We start from the raw sequence: 19,706 nt of genomic DNA on the forward strand, positions 1-19,706 counted from the left end.
GTAAGTGACTTGGTGATGGAGTCTGGACCCCTCCAGCAGCATGCACGCACTCTACTAGTGATGCTTCATCACTAGGACAACTGCTCTTCTCACCACAAAGGCAGGAACTCAGCAGGAAACATCATTGATACAGCATGAAAACTAAGCAGGCTGAATAAAATAATTCAAGGATTTTTAAAAATATTTTGAACAGTTCTATTTAAATTAAATATAGGTTTAGTTTTATAACCCCATTAAATTTGAAACTGGCAACATATGTTTAGGCCTAGATGTGCTATAATTTATTAAAATAAATTAAATACAGCAGATAATATTAAACTGCACATATTTGTTGCCAAATGTTAAACAAGTCAAACCACTGAACTGGAAGTAACAGGCTAAGCTCCCAGAATCAAAGTTTGCTGAAGTGCTAAACTAGCTCCCTCTGCCCCCACCTTACCCCAGCCCATCCTACAGTAGCCTTTTCTTCAAATGCAGAGGATAAATTTAAATGAAAAAATATTCTATTCATTTTTCATCTAACATTAAGAAACCAGTTCAGAGGTGAAAAAGCAAGACAGCTTGTTTTCCTGGTCTACTCCATGAATAAAAACAAAGCATGAGAGAATGAAATCTACTACAGATGGAACCTCTCTAGTCCAGCACCCTTGGGACCTGATGAGTACCAAAGAAGAGAATTTGCAGGACCATGGGAGGTCAACGTTGTCTAGCAGCACTACCAACACTTCCACTGCTTACTAAGTAAAGGGTAAATTACAGCTAAACAACAGCACAGAACACTGAGTTAGGATTGGTGGCTGTCAACAAACTTCATGGGACCATAAGAAATTTAGCCATGCCCATGACAAGTGGTCATCCAGCGAACTAAAATCATGCCAGATTACAGACGTTGCTGGATGAGAGAGTGCCAGACTAGTGAGGCTCAATCTGTAGTTCTAAAATCTTGAAGGACATGGTGACCAGAACAATCGGTTCAATTCATTTACTACAGATAATATACTTCCTTTGTTTAATAAATCAGTTTTAAATGACATTTAAAAAGATTGGGACAGTTCAAGTGGGGGGAAAAATGAGAGGAAATATAATGGAGGTCTATAAAATCATGAATGGTACAGATAAAGTAAGAACTTCTTCCACAGGTTGACTGTGTGTTGTGTGAACTCATTGCAGGGAGATGTTGGGAAGTACCTGCGGGACAGGTCCATCAAGGACTGATAGTGAAGATGGACGGGGTACTACTCCATGCTCTGGGCATTCCTAAGTCTGACGGTCAGAAGCACTGAAAAGATCACTCAGTAAGTTACCTTGTTTTGTTCATTCTCCCTCCTGGCATATCCAGCATTGGCCATGGTTAGACTATAGGATACTGGCCTAGATGAATCATTGGTCTGACCTAATATAACCATTCCAATCCTTCCTAAAACATGATTTGAAGAACAAAAAAGTACATATCCAGCATGTTTAAGGGAGTTCTATTCACTTAAAAATGAAAATACTGTCTTTGTACATATTCCAATTTCCATTCAAATGCAGTTTGGACGCAAATCATGATGAGAAAAATTAATCTAGTAAAGAAGAAATATTATACCAGGAAATGGTGAATGAAGTAACAATGTAAAAATTAAAATCTGACTAAGTGTAACTATATAATTTCTTAAGTATATAGTATATCCTCCATTAAAGAGAAACAGCACTACATGTTCTTACAGTTACCAACAACTGAGCATAAAGATATTGTTGGTTTGTTTGTTTTTTTAGGAAAATAACTAAGTATATATACAATAAATAAATCAGTTATTAAAATAAGGATTAAAATCCATCTTGCCTGTAACTTAGTGACTTTACATTGGCAGTTTTTATACGAGTGAAGTTTTCTCCTTGGTGGTGGCTGCATAAGACAGGTTGCTGGTTTGACAACAAAGGCCAAATGGAAATGTTGGCTATAGCAAAAGAAAAAAAAATAGGACACCCAATGGAGTCTGGAGGGTGATGACTTTAGTACTGTAGTGCAAGGGTCCGGCACACTAGTGAAATAGCATACAGGGAGGCCTGGATCCAACAAGAGGGACTTGCAGCCAGGAGGGATGTGATGGCTGCACAGTAGAATGGCCCCAAGCTCTCTGGTTACCTGTTCCCTCGTATCAGAGCCTTTGCTAGTGAGAGAGCTGAGCTTTGCTCTCTCTCCCTTTTACACCCACAGGGACCTGTCCTGTTGGAACAGTCCCAAGTACATGCCAAGAAGAGACAGAGGCTTGGACATGCAAGACAGAAAGGGCTCAGCACAGAGCGAGCTTGTCTCCAATCCTTATGGCAATTCTCTTGATTCTAGCCAATTTTGTTTGAGTTTCCTTAAAATTAGCTTTCTACCTAGTTAATGGTCTACATCTCTGGCTGCTGCCTTCTTCCTTGTCTGCACAAGGTCCAGCTAGCTACACTTGTGCTAGACCGACATGTGCTGATAGGCCATTGACTTTGTGCCAGCTACCAGCCAAAGACTGATGGCACAGTCTGTGATACCCTATAATCCATTGTACAGTGCTGTGGTGGGTTCACCGTGACAGGCAGGGAAGAGTAACATGTTTAGGACAAAAACCAGCTGAAGCTAGTCAGTGTCAGGGAACGGGAGCAAAAGACAAGGTGGCAGCAAAAGCTGTGCCCTAACAAAGGCAGCTGAACTCAGAGGTCCTCTCAGACAGTGGGATGGAGGAAGGTGGGAAGTTCCATGGGTCACATGCGGAACAGCATGTTGGGCAGGGATGACTGAAAATGAGAAAGCCAAGTTATACTCTTCCCCCTCTCTGCCCCCAGCCACCAATAAGGTAGGAACATGCCCATCTAGTCCCACTGGATGCTCCCTGCAACCTTCAAATGCCCAACCACTGGGACATGAAGGAACTTTTAACAGCAAACGATAATTAGCTCAAACAACAAATACGAATGGGTTCAGTGCCTGGCCATCCTTAACAATGCATACAGACCCAGAGTTAGAGTTCAGGCCTACCACATTCCTGGATGGTATTGGTAACAAGATACCCAACCAAAGCAAACTTCACCCTAAACTTTCCTCGTTATCTGTCTCCAGTCTCTCCTCCCTTTTATATCCTGATTGGAGCAACTGACACTGTGGCTCAGCAGTAAACATACAAATTCTTAATGCAGAGCTATGGCATCTGAGGCCCAGGTGACTCAACGGACGAGTCCTGTGTCTGTACACAGGTACATAGGCTACGTCTACACTACAAGATAAATTCCATTTTTAATAAATTCCATTATTTAACCTCGATATTATGAATTCGAATTAAGTGTCTACAAAGCTTCTTGAAATTTGACCCACCTTTTTTCCGTGTCATCTCTGCATCCCCATTGCCCCGTGCAGGTTTGACAGTGTGAGCAGTGCACTGTGGGTACTTACCCAACAGTGCCTTAGCCCCAGTTGCTTGTGTGTATTTCAAGTTTGAATCCCAGAATTCCAAGCACTGTCTCAGAATTCAGAGCACCAGTAACCGCGTGAAAAACGAACGGGAGATCACACCTCTTCCTGCTGCTGCATTCCAGCGCAAGCATTGATACCCAAATGCTTCAACTCACACCACACATTGTTTCAGCAACACCACTGGCTGTCGCACAATTTTGCCTTCCATTACAAAGCTCAGTGATGGTTCAGTATCATAATGGTAATGATGACCACAACGGTTTGAAAGAGCAAATCTCCCACTTGCAGTACAAGAATTCAGAGCGGCTGGCTGCCCTGGATTCGCTGCTGACAGCGGCGTGGTAGTTTTGGACTCATGAGACCAGCACACACTGGTGGAGCCACATCATTTTGGAGTCCTGGGACGACCAGCAGTGGATGCAGAACTTTGGCATGCACAAGTCTACTTTTATGGAACTTTATGATGTGCTGGCCCCCACCCTGAAGCGCAGCAGCACAAGAATGAAGCTGGCTTTAACCATTCAGAAGCCAGTGGCAATCACACTGTGGAAGTTTGCAACACCCGACAGTTACTGGTCAATGGCAAATCAGCTCAGGGTGGGCAGATCTACAGTGGGGTCTGTGGTGATAGAGGTGGCCCATGCAATCTGTCGGCGTCTCCTCAGGAAGACTGTGACCCTGGGAGATGTACAGGCCATAGCGGATGGCTTTGCTGCCCAGTGGTTTCTTAACTGTGGAGGGGCAACAGATGGCGCACACATCCCCATCATGGCCCCAGACCACACGGCCTCTGAGAAAGCTTCTGGATGGAACTTTTTTCCCTAATCAGAAAATTATGACTAGTGACATGGAGATGCTTTATGAAGCCCTACACAGGAACCTTGGACCCCAGCAAGGAAAACTTCAATCACAGGCTCAGCAGGTGCAGAATGGTTGTGGAATGCACCTTTGGCCATTTAAAAGCAAGGTTTAGATGCTTATTGACACATTTGGACCTTTTGTAACTAATGTCCCCACTGTGATTACAGCATGTGCTATTTTGCATAACATGTGTGAATCCAGGAGGGAGACTTTCCCATCCATCTGGAAATCTGAAGCTGAGGTCAGAGGCAGGGCTTACTCGCAGCCGCCCACACAACCATCCACCAGTAGCCAGGCTGAGGCAGCAGCAATAAGGGAGCTTTGAAAAATAGCTTCATGAATGATCTGTAACACACATGCTACCTTGTGTATTTCTCTGACATAGTGCCAATATATCATACCATGTCTTAATGAATGAGTGCTTTTACTTGGTGGGAGGGGGTTAAGTTGCAGTAAGTAAAATGCATGTGGTGGACAGCTGTGCCTTTAGCACTCCCCGTACCCACCTGGTTCCCTCAGCTGCATGTCCTCTGCAGAGCAGGGAGTATCAGTGGGCAGGTGTGCCTTCAGCACTCCCCCAACTGCCTGGTTTGATCTGTGTTTCCCCCCACACTCCTCCATGCCACAAAAATCACATCAAGCTCAAAGGAATGATTTTATTTGGGGGGTGCGGGGGAAGAGAGAGGTTTAAGTGGCCAGAAAAAAGCCTTCTCAAGGGTGCTTGAATAGCCTTTTGCAGTGGTCCTTGGGGTTGGAGCGGCAGGCTATCCTTGCCCTCCCTCCCCACATGCAGGGACGGCAACAGTGGTGGCTGGTAGACCTCTCCTCAGGGGACTCCAGGCAGCAGGTATTGACTCCTGCACGGCTGTGTTCGGAGTCCCTCTGCAGCTGCAGAAGGGAGCACAGGACCTCTGGTTACTTTGTCACTGCCATTATGAGCTTTGTCGCATCCTTACTCAGTTTTGCCACTTGCTGCTGCTGGATGTCACGCATTTTCTGGTTAAACTCAGCTTGACTCTGACGCCACTCAGCTGCACTATGGAGCCAGTACTATGAGCAGTGTCCTTTGTCAGCTTGGTGTGCTCTGCCTCAGTCTTTCCCATATGCTACAGGATAAGATCCTGTTTGCACATCTTTCTTCTTCTGTTCTTCTCTGCTTTGTTGGGCATTGGCTCTGGAAATGAAGGTCAAAATTAAGATACAATTCACATAACGTGCTTTGAAATGGAATGAATGGGTCTCTGTGTCTACTACAAGGGAAAGTTAACTTTCTGAAGGCCACTCATGGCTTATTAAGGGTGGGGCAGTAAGCATGCATTTCACAATGCATCATTTGCCATCATAATCCAGCACATTTATTTGTGGACATGGTAAGCTATAAGCAATTGTCCGCTTTTTGGGAAAGTGGGGTGGGGTGGGAGGGTGCTGCAAAGCAGGGGTAGTCACCAGGTGTCCTGGCCAAGTATCCTGTGTCAGGGAAACAAACAATTTTTTTTGGCTGTTCCTGTCACAATCCTCCCCAAAGATCAAGCTGTGTGGAGGGGATGGTGGGGAAGGGCTCAGTCATAACTGCATGGAGGGCTGCGTGGCAGGGTGGGGGGTTTGATGTACAATGAAAAGTGGCAGCTGCAGGGACATCAGTGGGGAGAAGCTCCACTGGGCCTACAAATCCTGTTGGGGAGTGGAGAACAAAGTGCCTGCTTGCTGCTGCAAGCAAACGTAAAAGGGTAGGAAGTATGTTTAAAAAAAAAAAAGATGCCACTTCCCATGCTTCCACAGGTTGCAAAATATGACATCACCCTACTAAAACTAACAGATATGGAGAAAGAACAGCTACGCCTACTGTGTGACCAAAAGCCTGGAAAATTTGCTAAAATGCTGTGTGGTGCCATGACTCCAGATCGCTATCTGGTTGCCTGGCATGGCAAGGTGTGCTACCGTGGCAGCCACAAGTCAGGCCTGTTCAAGAACCTCATTAAAAAAAAAACAAAAACCACAAGAGTGTCTGGATGAGGCCTTCGAGCAGATCTCCAAAAAGGAGACGTGCATCACCCCAAGAAGCATTAAACACGCTGTTCTGAGGGGCACAGAATCATAGCTAGCAAACCTGTATCCGTACACAACCTTGTACCTATACCCACCCGCAACCCGTTTCTAGCATGCAGAATACATACTCACCTGAACTGCTTGGTCACCACTGGAGGGGACCACCATGGATGAGTCCACCATGGGGAGTGGGGGACTGGTTCCAGGTCTCTAGTGAAGAGCTCCGGGCTGTCTGGCACAACTTCCTCTGTCCCCTGCTCATTGCCCCCTTCCTCCTCTCCATCGCCCTCTTCCTCTGGGCCACCCAGTTCCTTTGGACTCACCTCAAACTCCATGCCAAGGCCTCCAGAAGTGTCATAATTCAGACTGGGCTCTGTGGTGGGGGTCACTCCCCATAAGCATGTGCAGCTGTTCGTAATAGCAGCGCGTACATGGAGTTGCCCCTGACCACTGGGCTGACTTTCTGGACTTTGATACAACTCTGCCAGGCCTTTCTCCTTCACCTGGCACTGCATTGAGTCCTGGGAGTAATCTTGGGTGGTCATTTCATGCAACATCTGATCACAGATTGCCATGTTTCTCTTGGCCACCAGAAGTCTCTTCGCCATCAATTGGTCTCCCCAAATTGCAAGCAGATCCAGAATCTCCTGGAGGGTCCATGCTGGGGCTCTCTTGTGACCCTGAGAAGTACTGAGCAGATCATTATCCTGAGTGCCCATGACTGCAGTAGATGGTTAATGATGCAATTGTTACCAATGCAGTTTGATGCAATAGGTAAAGGAATTTTTTCTTAATGGGTGCCCTTTATATTTGCAGGGCTGAGAACTGCTGAATTTCAATTCTAATTCAATCAAAACTTTGTGGACTTACTGTGACCTTCTTCCTGTGCACCTGGATGTAAAGCAGCATACAACGAAGTGGACACACATGGAGGGTCACCATGTAGCTTTGCAGGATACATACAGGACACTTCTGGAGGCTAATAAATTCGAAGTAAGGACATGGCACTTCCACACTAGCCTCGAGTCGAGATTTTAAATTTGAATTTGACACTATACCTCTCCCATAATATTGATATTTTGTAATTGGGATTACGGCTCAATAAATTGAGAGAACAGTAGTCACTGTGAAGACAGTGATGTTCTAATATCAAGCTAACTCCTTGAAATTTGATTTTACCACATAATGTAGACACAGCCTTAGAGTTTGACATTGTTACAGTGGCAAGAATCACCTGGTTAAGCTAGTATGCCATGAGTACCTACATCTACTTGAGAATTCTTGCTGTCCTGTGTCCCCCAGCAATGCACACAACAAGGTGATAAACAAGTGAGGAAGGATGTTAGCTCTTAGGGTAAGTTTACACATGCACATGCTAGCTAGCACCTAAAATAGTAGTGTGGATACTATTGCATTGGTGGGGGTCTCAGGCTAACTTCTTAATATACACCCAGTGCCAGGAGGAGTTGTACTTAAGCCACTAACCCAGGCTGCCACTCATGTCACTGAGGTCATGCTACCTTTTTTTGGTGCTAGCTTGAACACAACTGCACCTTCCCACTGTTAATGCAGACACACCCTCCACTGTAATTAGGAGGGTGTATACAGCCTAGCAAATGGCACAAAAAAAGCCAGAGGAAAAGGGCTACATGTGTGTCAGAACATGGGAGCAGACTGGGGAAAATGAATCCTAACCTCAAGGACTAGTAGACATGGCTCCCCGTTCCCTCACTTGGAGGCTTCTGAACATTTGGAGCTAAAATGGGTAAAACAACTCAACCTCCCACTATGCACATGGAGGCAGCTACTTTCCACCTCACCACGAAGATCTGTGGAGCCCGACTTGGAACATCTCTACGGTGCACACTGGGGCACACTATTCCCCTGCAAAGCCTCTACTGATGTGCAAGGGAGCAAAAGCAGACAACTGGACTTCATGTTGCTTCTAGTCCTTCTGCCTCCACACAAGATTCTCTGAGCCGAATCCTAAAGGTAAATACGTTTTCAAACTAACATGAGTAATACCATTCTAGTTGCTGCATACTTATTTTTTCCACAGTTTTTACAGCTTTCCTCTGTGCTAGAAGAGTGTCAAAAAACAAAAAAGTTGTGTCAGTGGAAAGCAGAAGTAAAGATGCAGATGGCCTCTATGTCCTAGACCCAAGCGGGACTGGAAAACCCAAATGCAATGGCCCCCATCCAAGGAGTGGGGTTTAAAAATAAATAGCAAAATTCAACACACACACACACGCACACACTCGGTCTTCAGCAGCTAACCTTAATATATTACTCATTCTTTCTTTCAAGTAACGTCATGCTCAAAACCCTGGTGATTGCGCGGTATTTACTTGAAGCTACTACTGCTGGTTTTCCTAGAGGTGTTTATTTTTCCACGCCTGAGCTCATTACATCACCCTGTGGTTTTCTTAAAGGTCGTTGAGATAGTTTGGTTACATGGTTAGAGGCCCTCTTTAACCAAAACCAAGTCACTTAATAGCATGAATGCTTTTGGAGAAGGCCCAGCAAAGGAAGCCATGGATTCCCCTGTGGCAAAGAACACTCATGAAACAAAAACCAATTGCCCCAGAACAAGATTTGTAATAAAAGATCGACAATGTCTGCTACAACATTTCAAGGGTTATAAAGGTTGGGGCAGGGGGATGGTGGGAAGAGCAAGTAATACAAAGAGAGCCACCATCCATCTATATTTTCACACCATCACAGCAGACTGCTTAAAGGGCTATTTACATGTTTTGCAGATATGGTAGTTAACAGACAAAAGTGGCATATGTGTTGGAGCATGTAACAGAGAGGCAGCAGGGTCTAGTGATCAGAGCTAGGAGCCAGAGAATAGTCCCAAAGCCTAATCCTGATTCAGACCAACTCCTTATTTCACCCCTGCCCCTGTAGCCTTCCTTCTGTACCTAGGTTCCCGTTTCTGTAGAAGTGGTGTAATACTGCCTCACTTGGTTTGGATAGGGGGAGAATTAATTATCTTAAAGGGTGCATACTGCAGGAATGTGTTGTAATCTGTATCATACAAGAAAGCTGAGAGAAGAGGAAAGAAGGTGGCTGCCAATTACCCAGTTACAGGTCCTGAAGCAGAACAAAATCTGATGCCAGACAATTGCATCATGGCATTTGTCAACAAAGTCACCAAGGTGGGAAGGCGGTAATGCAGGTGGTTTGGGATTTGTTTTGTCCTGGGGAAAGCACTAACTGAATTTCTATTGCTTTTAGGAGTTCCCAGCTTTGCAGGTCATCTTCCAGCACAATCCTTTCACTTGTACTTTTTTAGTTACGCTACATCAATCACCAACTGATGGAAGTGAAAAAAATCAGTAAGTTATTGCAAATTTTAACAGCTTCTGACATTCTGAAGCATCTGATGTCTGCCAGTCAGAGAAAGGACACCAGACCAAATAAACCATTTATCTGACCTGGGAATTCCTATGTTCCTACCACAGTGAAAAAGTCCACAATTCCTTGTTTCCACGATGCCCAATGCCAATGCAGACTAGAAAGATACCTACACACCCTGTGAAAGTGGTATTTGCTTATGTCATGAGTGCAGGGAAGCCGTTAATCTCTTCCTGATGTAACTTAAGCCCAGGTAAGCCAAAGAGCAGTGGAGTGACTTTTTGAACTGAGAACAATTGCACTTTAAGGGGTCTTTTGACTGCTGGAGAGGCAGAGGGAGAAAGATGTCTTCCAGGCAACTGCAATGTATCCCATAAATATCCTGTCTGTCTCAAAATCAGGCACAGAAATGTAAGTAAAAGGGAAATGCACAGTTAGACAAGATCAGGTTATGGTTATTTTGAATTTTGCTCTCTGTTTTCTTATTGCCTTGTTTTGTTGTTACACTGCTCTGTTTTTCCTGTTATTTTTTGCTTTGACTTGATGTTTTCCCCCTATAATCGTTCAGCTGAATCCCAGGGAAATATCTTGTCTGCGTGTAACCCCATGATTTATTTTGTTTTTTGAATAAATTACTGTTTTTAAGCAAGTGATCTGATACCTGTGTCCTGACATGGGTCTGTGAATGTGTATGCCTTGAGCCAGAAGGCCAGCTAGTAAATTACAGTTCTTTGTTCTAAGCTCTTTCTGGAGGGAGGGTTAAGAACTTGGACGTACTCCCATGGGAAGATATTCCCCGGTGTGTCTTCTGGGGTTAAGGGGTTTCTGTTTTACCTGGGTGGTGGCAGCATACCCTCCGGGTCCAGGGGATCTGTGACCTTGGGAAGTTTTAAAGTAAAGCCTGTGTATAGGCAAGGTGTTTTCCATTTTTGTGAGCCCCCACTTTCTGCACTTGGAGTGCCAGAGTGGGGACAGAGCCCTGACAGCTTAACCTCTTTCACTACTGAGCATGTGGCTAAATAGTTACTATGGGGAACATGAGTTGTAGGTACAGGCACTTGATGAATATGAACATGAAGGAACGACAGACTGATTTAGGCTGATACAAGGAGGGAGAACCTAGACTAACAAGGACAGTCAAGAAATTTAGGCTAGACATCAGGGAAACATCTAGAGGGCAAGCTCATTTAAAAGCTTTGTCTATCCTATGAATCTGGGGCGAGATTCCCAGCTCACTTAGACATTCAGACTAGCTCTCATCTGAGCTAGCTTAAGGCCAAAGAACCCTGGTTGTCAGTACGTGGGATCAAACCTGGGATCTCTGAAGCTTAACAAATGAGTCTCTAGCACATGAGCTAAAAGCCAAATGCCTCTTAGGTAAGACTTTAGCATACTCGCTAAGCTCCAAGTGGTCTAGAGAGAGACAGAGCACCAAACCCAGTAGGCATAGGTTACACTACCACGCAAAAGTAGTAAGACAAACAGTAGCATGGGCAGCAGCAGAAACCTAGGCTTGCTGCAAAATATAAACCTACCTGAACCCTGTGGATACAACCTTAGGGTGGCAGCCAGACAGTCCTACTGCAGCTGTCACCAGTGCTACCTACATTTCCTCTACTGTTTTAGTGTACCAGCTCAGATATGAGCTAGCTAGAGCGTGTCTACGTGACCTTGGAACCACAGCCCTACTGCGTAGCGTATAATGTAGCCAGAGAATGGAAGAGCATCCCAGAGGACATGATGAACGCATTATTCCTGGAGGCCATTTAAATTACAAGAGAAAATACATTACATGCTGTAAAGAATATTCACTGGCCTAAAGGCAGGGAATAGATGACCTACTAGACCTTTTCCACCTCTAACTTCAAGGAGTCCATTAAAATGCAGCTAGAGGATAGGTACATTCTTATGTTGTATTAACTTGACAAGCTTTAGGCTTGGAGGCATTATAACCAAGCAAATGCAGAAAGACTGGCAGCAAAATTTACCTTAACCGGTTAAAACCAAAAAGCCAATGAGAGAAACCAAAACCAAAACCATATTATACACAATGAGATCTAAAACTGCTGTCAGTGAATGTTATCAAAAGCACCCACTAACTCTGGATGCTCAATTTAAGACACATAAGCGTCTCCTCTGGAGCATTTAAAATAATGGAAGCAATTACCATTCATCATGTTTTCAAAAGTGGTCCTTATTAAGGCCTGCCCTTATATCAGGCTTTCCTTCCAAAGCTTCAAAGTGCATGCCCCTGTCCTTCAACATGTGTGATACAGAGCCAGAATAAAAAAACACCATGAAACCCAGCAGGGAGGGAAAAGGAATGTGTCAGCCATTCTGTAACCTCTCTTTCATGATCCAGACTTTCTTGATGCCAGTAATTCATTATTGCTACAAACAGATGACTGCAGGTTTGTGTGGGAAACTGAGTCTAGCTTTAGATCAGTTACTAGGTACTGTGGCTAGTACATCACACGGCGCAATCAACTGATCTGTTAAATCTCACAGAGCACATTTTACCTTGCTGAGGTGGTTGTCTTTTTGCTACTCGCTTGAAATTCTCCAGCTGAGAGTTTATTTTGTGATTAGTAATGTGTATCCATTACAATCTCTGGGTTCATTTGTAGTTATTTAAAAAAGAGACCCAACAATTACAAATGAAATGGACCAAATGTAAGCTTACAAAAGCAACACTTTCTCCTATATATAGCAGTTTCCTGTGGTAAAGCTTGAACAGACAGCGCATGCAGAATGTTGGGATGGTCAAATGATCTGTAATGCCAAGCAAGAGTGGTAAGCAAATTCTAGAGTCAAAGATACATGCCCCCATATACACCCATATTAAAGGTACCTATTTTTCAACCTCCTCCCTCCCAAATTCAAAGCTGGGAATTGGAAGCAAGAGTCTCTCATTTGATTTCAGATACCCAGCAGTGTTGCATGAGGAGGCAGGTGGTTGCAAAGATAGCAAGATCCAAAATTACTTAAGGCTTTACACAGCAAAATGACCACTTTGGGTGGCACTAGGAATAAATTGGTAGCCAGTGAAGTCCATGGATCACAGGAGTGGTTCTCTCTGCATTTGAAACACCATCTAAGCCAGCTGCCCAACACTTCCACACTGGCTGAAATTGCCGGATGGGTTTCTTGGATAACCATGTGAAGACCTTAATGCTGTAATCCAGCCTGGATATCATAAAGGCATCTGAAAGTCAGGGTTCTGGTTCTAGCTTATTGTAGGTACATTATCTAAGTAAGCATACTTTATTTCTGCAATTTAGCTCCATATAACCCTCAGCGTGTGACTGGGGAGAAGCAGAGTGGTTAAGTGAATTGCTGAAGATCACAGTCCAAGGCAAAACTAGAATTTAGAACAAGAGACTTATTTTTCTGGGCTATCTTTCAAAGATGGAACTTCCTCCCACCCTGCTCCACAAGGCAGTAACAGGGTTCATCTAAAATAAGCAGAAGATCGACCCAGTCAGGGTCAACCTTCTGGAGTTCAAATTGTGTGTGTCAGGCAAAGACGCAGCAAAATCGATCTTTCTGGGGTCAGCAGTTGACCCCTGTGCCCCATGCTATCGCATGGAGTAAGGGAGGTTGAGTACAAACCCTAGGTCTTCACGAGGGAAATAAGTCAATTCCAATACCTTGATTATAGCTATGAAAATGCCATAGCTAGAACTGCATATCTGAAATTGACTTATTTCCCTAGTATAGATTTAGCCAGTCTCTTCACCTCATTTACAACCCATGTCTATTGCAAAGCCCACCAAGGAAACCCCACCTAATGGTCACTGTCACCCACTTGTCCAACATACCATCACAGATGCCTGGGGTGATCATAGCTACTTAGATGGGAGCCAAAGTTGAGCAACAACTGCAGTTCCTTGGAAACCACACACAGGTGCAATAAGAATGCTCTCAGGAAAGGATTAGGGTTAAGGAGAGAGATCTTGGGAGTGGAATGAAGGCTGACAGTCTGGTATGAAGCTGTGAGTGGACAAACCCAAAGTTTCCCTGAGTATCCCAAGTTCCTGTCTTAGGAAACAAACTCTGCAGCCTACGGCTGCGTCTACACGTGCACGCTACTTCGAAGTAGCGGCAGTAACTTCGAAATAGCGCCCGTCACGTCTACACGTGTTGGGCGCTATTTCGAAGTTGAAATCGACGTTAGGCGGCGAGACGTCGAAGTCGCTAACCCCATGAGCGGATGGGAATAGCGCCCTACTTCGACATTCAACATCGAAGTAGGGACGTGTAGACGATCCGCGTCCCGCAACATCGAAATAGCGGGGTCCTCCATGGCGGCCATCAGCTGGGGGGTTGAGAGATACTCTCTCTCCAGCCCTTGCGGGGCTCTGTGGTCACCGTGGGCAGCAGCCCTTAGCCCAGGGCTTCTGGCTGCTGCTGCTGCAGCTGGGGGTCCGTGCTGCATATACAGGGTCTGCAACTAGTTGTTGGCTCTGTGTATCTTGCACTGTTTAATGAAAGTGTGTCTGGGAGGGGCCCTTTAAGGGAGCGACTTGCTGTTGAGTCCGCCCCGTGACCCTGTCTGCAGCTGTGCCTGGCTCCCTTATTTCGATGTGTGCTACTTTGGCGTGTAGACGTTCCCTCGCTGTGCCTATTTCGATGTTGGGCTGAGCAACGTCGAAGTTGAACATCGACGTTGCCAGCCCTGGAGGACGTGTAGACGTTATTCATCGAAATAGCCTATTTCGATGTCGCAACATCGAAATAAGCTATTTCGAAGTTGGGTGCACGTGTAGACGTAGCCTACATGTGGTATACAGTGAAGAGAACCTCTTTCATGTGTTGCCTTGGTTTCTCACACTGCAATGTGGGGACACAGAGAGAGACAGAGAGAGCTGCCTTGCAGCTGCAATAGAGGAAGTATGAAATTAGAAGTCCTAGAAAAAGAGGGATAATGCTGCTTAGTTAATTGCCATATATTTAAAGCAGACGTTACCTGAATTTCTCATACTGGAATTGTTCAATTTCGAATCTTTGATGACCAAATGCTTGATCCAAAGTGTGGGAGCCGTGATTTCTGAAAGACAATAAGAAACACTAAAATACATGTTGATTCCACTAGTGGGGAAAGGCCATGATGGAGATGGAGGTAGCCTGACAGGCCAGTTTTAGTTCTTGGGTTTTACCACATCGTCCAGGGTTCCCTGGTGCATTTTGTATAGTCTGAGTCTTTACCCATCTCCCAGTACAAACAAATGCAACATGTTCCTTTCTTTCTCTGTATTGCATCTGTTTCCTTAATTCACAATATCTTTCCTCATACTTTTCAGCCCTGTCCCAGAAGTAGTACAGACTAATTTGGGTGCATTGCGTACTATGTTTTCCACCAACAGATGCATGAAATTCAGCAAAATCCTTTTAAACCAGGAATGTAAAGCATTCCTTGGCCCCTAGAGAGCAACTGATCACCCGCTTCCAATCATCAATTCTCTTTTAAAAAAACCAAAACCAAATAGATCAATGGGGAGCTCTGCTGAGAACCCTGAAAAGAAAGCATTTGTTAAAAGAAACCAATCTGGTTAACAGGACATGCATCTGAGGTAGTAAACCAAAACATGCACAGATATTGGCTTTCAGAAAGTGATTAGAGACCCTCAGATGAAAGATGTTATACTCTTCAAGTTCAAAGTAAAGCAAACCCTGCCCTCTGCAACCCCTCAAAGGGCTGAGTAACTGGCTGTTTAATAGAGATATTCAAATCAAGGTTGAGCAATGTACTTGGGTACCTTAAGTGAGCTCTAAAGTAACAAATGTGTCCTCTATTGAAAACTGGAAGATTTTTTAAAATAGCAGGGTCTGATTTATTTTTAAACACAAAAAACGTACAGGGTTTGTTTCCCTCCCAGCATTTCCCTATTGGCATCTATACAGGTTTGCCCAGCCAAGAAGATGCTGACTGACTAGATATGACAAACCAAGAATTAAAAAAAAAAGTGCATCAAATGCACAAAGTAAACACCGAAAGATGAGGAGGGAAAATATTTCCCTCTCTCTCAACTACAGCAGCTATACGAGGGTTTGCTTGTGAAAGGAGAACAAAGCAACTTAGTTATCTGTGTCTCCTTCCCCTGCCCCCCACCCAACACCCCAACCTGGGTTTTGTGTCATGGATCTGCTGAACTGCAACACAGAGTCAAAAGCTATACCTTCCCAGGCCTCACAAACGGCGGGGCTGGAGAGGGGGGCAAATGAGTCCAATTGCCACAGGGCTGGTGATTTAAAAGAGCCCAGGACTCCTGGCTGCCACTGCTATCACAGGAGCAGCGGCAGGTGGGAGCCCTGGGCCCTTTAAGTTTCTGTTAGAGAGCCGCATGGCACTCGGGAGTGCGCCGCACTCTCGGTAGTGCAGAAGGCTGGCTGTGGGTGTTCCCACCCCTTCTGGGAACTCAGAGCAGGCCTCTCCTCCCCACCTTTGCCCAGGAGCCTGGCAAGTCTGTCATCCCCCGTTCCCCCGCATCATCTTGACTGGTTTTTTATTCGTTTCTCCTCATTCCTTTGATAGACTTTGACTTGACAGTGAGTCACATTTAAGTGCAATTTCCAGGAATGCTCTGCTCCAACAACTGGTGCCTGCTTTTCAAGAAAGCTCTGCTCTCATTATTTAGATACTTATCTAAAAGTACCAGACTTCCAAAAGACATTGGGTTATAACCACATTTGAAACAACAGGCCACAAACAACAATAATCCAAGAGCTACCACCTAAAGCTGGCCTCTCCATTTTTCCTAACAGAGAGAACTGATGCCATTTAAGGGACTTCTTCCAAGCAAGAATTTTTTCCCCTTTCAAGCCTATATGGAAATGTTAAATTTTTTTTAAAAGCTACAATATTTTAACAGTGATTTAGCATCAGGGGTTTGCTGCCAGGTTTTTCCTTTTGTATCTAACTAAAGAAGAAAGTTTTCAAACACAGATTCAGGGGGAGAACAGAACAAATAAACTCTAAAAATCAGGTCACTTTTCATTTTTAATGGACATCCTCAAACCATATGTGATGCTCAAAGCAATTTTCCATTTTACTTGTCATGTGGGTAATAAAGTACCTGAAAGCAACCACAATGCCTGAGACGACACTTCTGCATCCCCAATGCCTCCACGACACTATAAAGCATGTCTAACAGAGTCTTTGCTAAAGTCCTGTTTCTGGGACAGAACTGTTTAATTCTGTACATGTGGGGGGGGGGGGGAATTTTCAAAAAGAACCTAAAGGAATTAAGCAAACAACTCCCAGTGATAGTCAATGGGATTTAGACACTCAATTCTCTCAACCTTGGAGAGCCACAGCCATAATGAATAGAGTAGCGTTCTGTCATCTCCCCCTCAGAAGGCTTCAACCAGTGAAGTGATCATCACAACCCCCGACACAGTAATAAGTCTACTTATCACTATCTACCAGTGGGGCAAACTAACAGCGAGGGACAAAGTGACATATCCGAGATCACACCGTGTCAGTGCCAAAACTTGGATGACTCCCTGTCTCATGTTGCCTCTCCACTGGATCACAAAGAATGCTGCCCAGGTTAACAGAAGGCCTAAGGTCTGACCATTCCTGTTATGAGGCACATGCAGTGCAAGAGGACGAAAGTGACTGTGTGATGTATTGAAAGATTCACAGGAAATAACACGTAATAAGCAGAACAGGTACACGGTCTCATTATGCCACAAAAGCCTGCTGTGTTCCATTCCCCTCCTGGTCTCGCCTACAAGCTCAGTGCAGAACCGTGGGTCTGTTGAGTGAGCAAAAACTGGGGATTTCAAAATATCATACGCAGTACAGAGGCAGATTAACAGCTATTAGGCTTTGCCTGTCATCTGGTGGTCAGGGAAGGGCTGTCCTTGCAGTTAGTGCTTTAAATGACCTAAGGATTGGGGACGTTCACCATTCCCTGAAGAAGCTTCTGACAGGGCTTCCACAGACTAATCTAGTGCTCTGTTTGGTAATTATTCCTGTAGTCAAGTCCATATTTTCTTACTGCATTCCTTCCCCTGTGCATTCACAACCACTATCTTGGGGCAAACAAAGACCAGCAGCCTGCTGTTATTGCAAACAGCAATTTAATACAATACCAGATGGCTGCTAGAAGGAACAGGATCTTTTTATGTAAGCAGGAGACCGACAACTAGGTTTTTGTTTCCTCTGTTTATTTATGTGGGAATACAATATTTTGGACTTGGTTTTTGTTTTAAAGCTAGTATAAAGAATTTTTAAAAACTCCACCTAAATGGAAATGATGGAACTGCAATCACTTGATATTAAATAGACTTATTAGAGCCCAAAAACTCAATAAAAATGAAACCCACCAAAATCATCTATTCTGTGATATGGGATCAGGGAGAACTATCAAGGACACCACCAGTTCTTGTCAAATCCCTTCTATTTTTGGTTCCAACTACATCTTATAATTTTAGGGACAGCCTTAAAATCTGCAGCTCTCCCCTGGCCAGGAAATACTAAGTGGCTCATGCTGGAGGCTCTGGTTTTGGCCCACATCTAATTATTAGCTGCTACAGCAATTTTGCTTTAATGTAAGGAGTCCAGTGAACTGAGACACCAGTCCCTCAAATTCCATGGGATCAGCACACTTGAAAGAGAAAATGCCTTGGTGGGTCATGGATTAGGTGGGCCTTGGACATTAACTTTGTTTACTTAATGGAAAGTATATTACCGAAAGCAGGTGATAAAGAACCTGCCAAACATTTTTTCCTCCATGTCAACATTCACAGTCTGTAGTTTAGTCTTTTCCTCCCTGTGGGGAAGCTGTTGTGCTTTGCAGAAGTTATGAAACTCCCTGCACCAATCCCACAGTAGGGGAGGAAGGATGGAATATACGAAGCTGTCATTTCTAACTCAATGAGCATTTTTTAGCCATGACACCTTCCTCTCTGAGGTTACTCAAAGGATCTGCCCAACTGCTGTTATTGGAGCCCAGGGTGAAAAGGTATGGTAAGAAGGCATTTAGAAAGGGCCTCAAGACCCAAGGGCACTCTAAACTGTAGATAACTACTAAGATGCAAAATGTTAGCCCTTTGTAGGTTAGTGCCAAGATTTTAATAGAAAAATGTTAGGGGGAGAAGAAAAGAATGTTTAAAAGGGAGGCTCTTACCTTCACCATCAAAAATAGGCTGTGTCTCCATGGTGGGCGTGGGCTTCGAACCATCATCTGAATTGAGGGTTAAAAAGAACCGAAAAGAAACTACCATTATTGAGGTAAATACTATCTACTCTCCAGTACTGTTGAATGATTGGGATTTGTACATGGCCCGGCCAAGTCCAGGAGAGAGAAGAAAGATAGACAGAAAAAAGACAGAAAGTCAAGACAAAATAAATTTTCAGAGCTTACTTGGGCACTACTGGTATGTCACAGTATATAGTAAACATGCACAGACCTTAAGATTTGAGAGAATTTCCTCCCTCCCCATAACACTGGAGTGAACTGCGGGTATTTTTCCCTTCATCCTGATGCACTGATATCTTTTAGGATCAGGTGGGTCTTTCCTACACATGTGACATCCTGTAACACCAGGGAGCTGGTAAATAATGAAATATTTTTGTTTAAAAAACAAATAAACTCACTCAGCTTCTGTAACTTACCAATGTGGAGCCTGGCATCACCATTCATCAAAGTGTTGTTAGGAAAGGGCTGTCAATAGTAATTTATTTCTTACAGCGGCAACAACAAGCTGCCCTCTAAATCCAACATGATCATAAGAGATGAGAAAAAGCTTTTCTTAGATTAGCTTTCCCCAGTACATGATGCTCCAATGTTTTCTGACAGGAGTGGAGTCTTTCCCCTTTAAAATCTTAAATCAAACAAAGTGAAAGCCACACTATAAAACAACACAAAAAACCATCAGGAGCCACAAAGTCAAAAGATTAGATGCCGGCTACTTTATGCAGACAAGTATCAGAGGGGTAGCCGTGTTAGTCTGGATCTGTAGAGCAACGAAGGGTCCTGTGGCACCTTATAGACTA

At 44.3% G+C, this 19,706-nt stretch overlaps 1 protein-coding gene across 1 annotated transcript in view; it reads right to left on the reverse strand.

The window, feature by feature from the left end:
* Positions 1 to 19,706, reverse strand: part of SMOC1 (SPARC related modular calcium binding 1) — a 183,084-nt gene that overhangs the window by 42,780 nt on the left and 120,598 nt on the right. The window contains exons 6-7 of the mRNA XM_074998874.1: positions 18,838 to 18,894; positions 14,670 to 14,750 (exon numbers count right to left, since the gene is read on the reverse strand). Coding sequence (XP_074854975.1) covers positions 14,670 to 14,750; positions 18,838 to 18,894 — 138 coding nt within the window. The remainder of the gene's footprint in view (positions 1 to 14,669; positions 14,751 to 18,837; positions 18,895 to 19,706) is intronic.

This window comes from Carettochelys insculpta, chromosome 6 (genome assembly GCF_033958435.1).
Source record: "Carettochelys insculpta isolate YL-2023 chromosome 6, ASM3395843v1, whole genome shotgun sequence".
Lineage (NCBI taxonomy): Eukaryota > Metazoa > Chordata > Testudines > Carettochelyidae > Carettochelys > Carettochelys insculpta.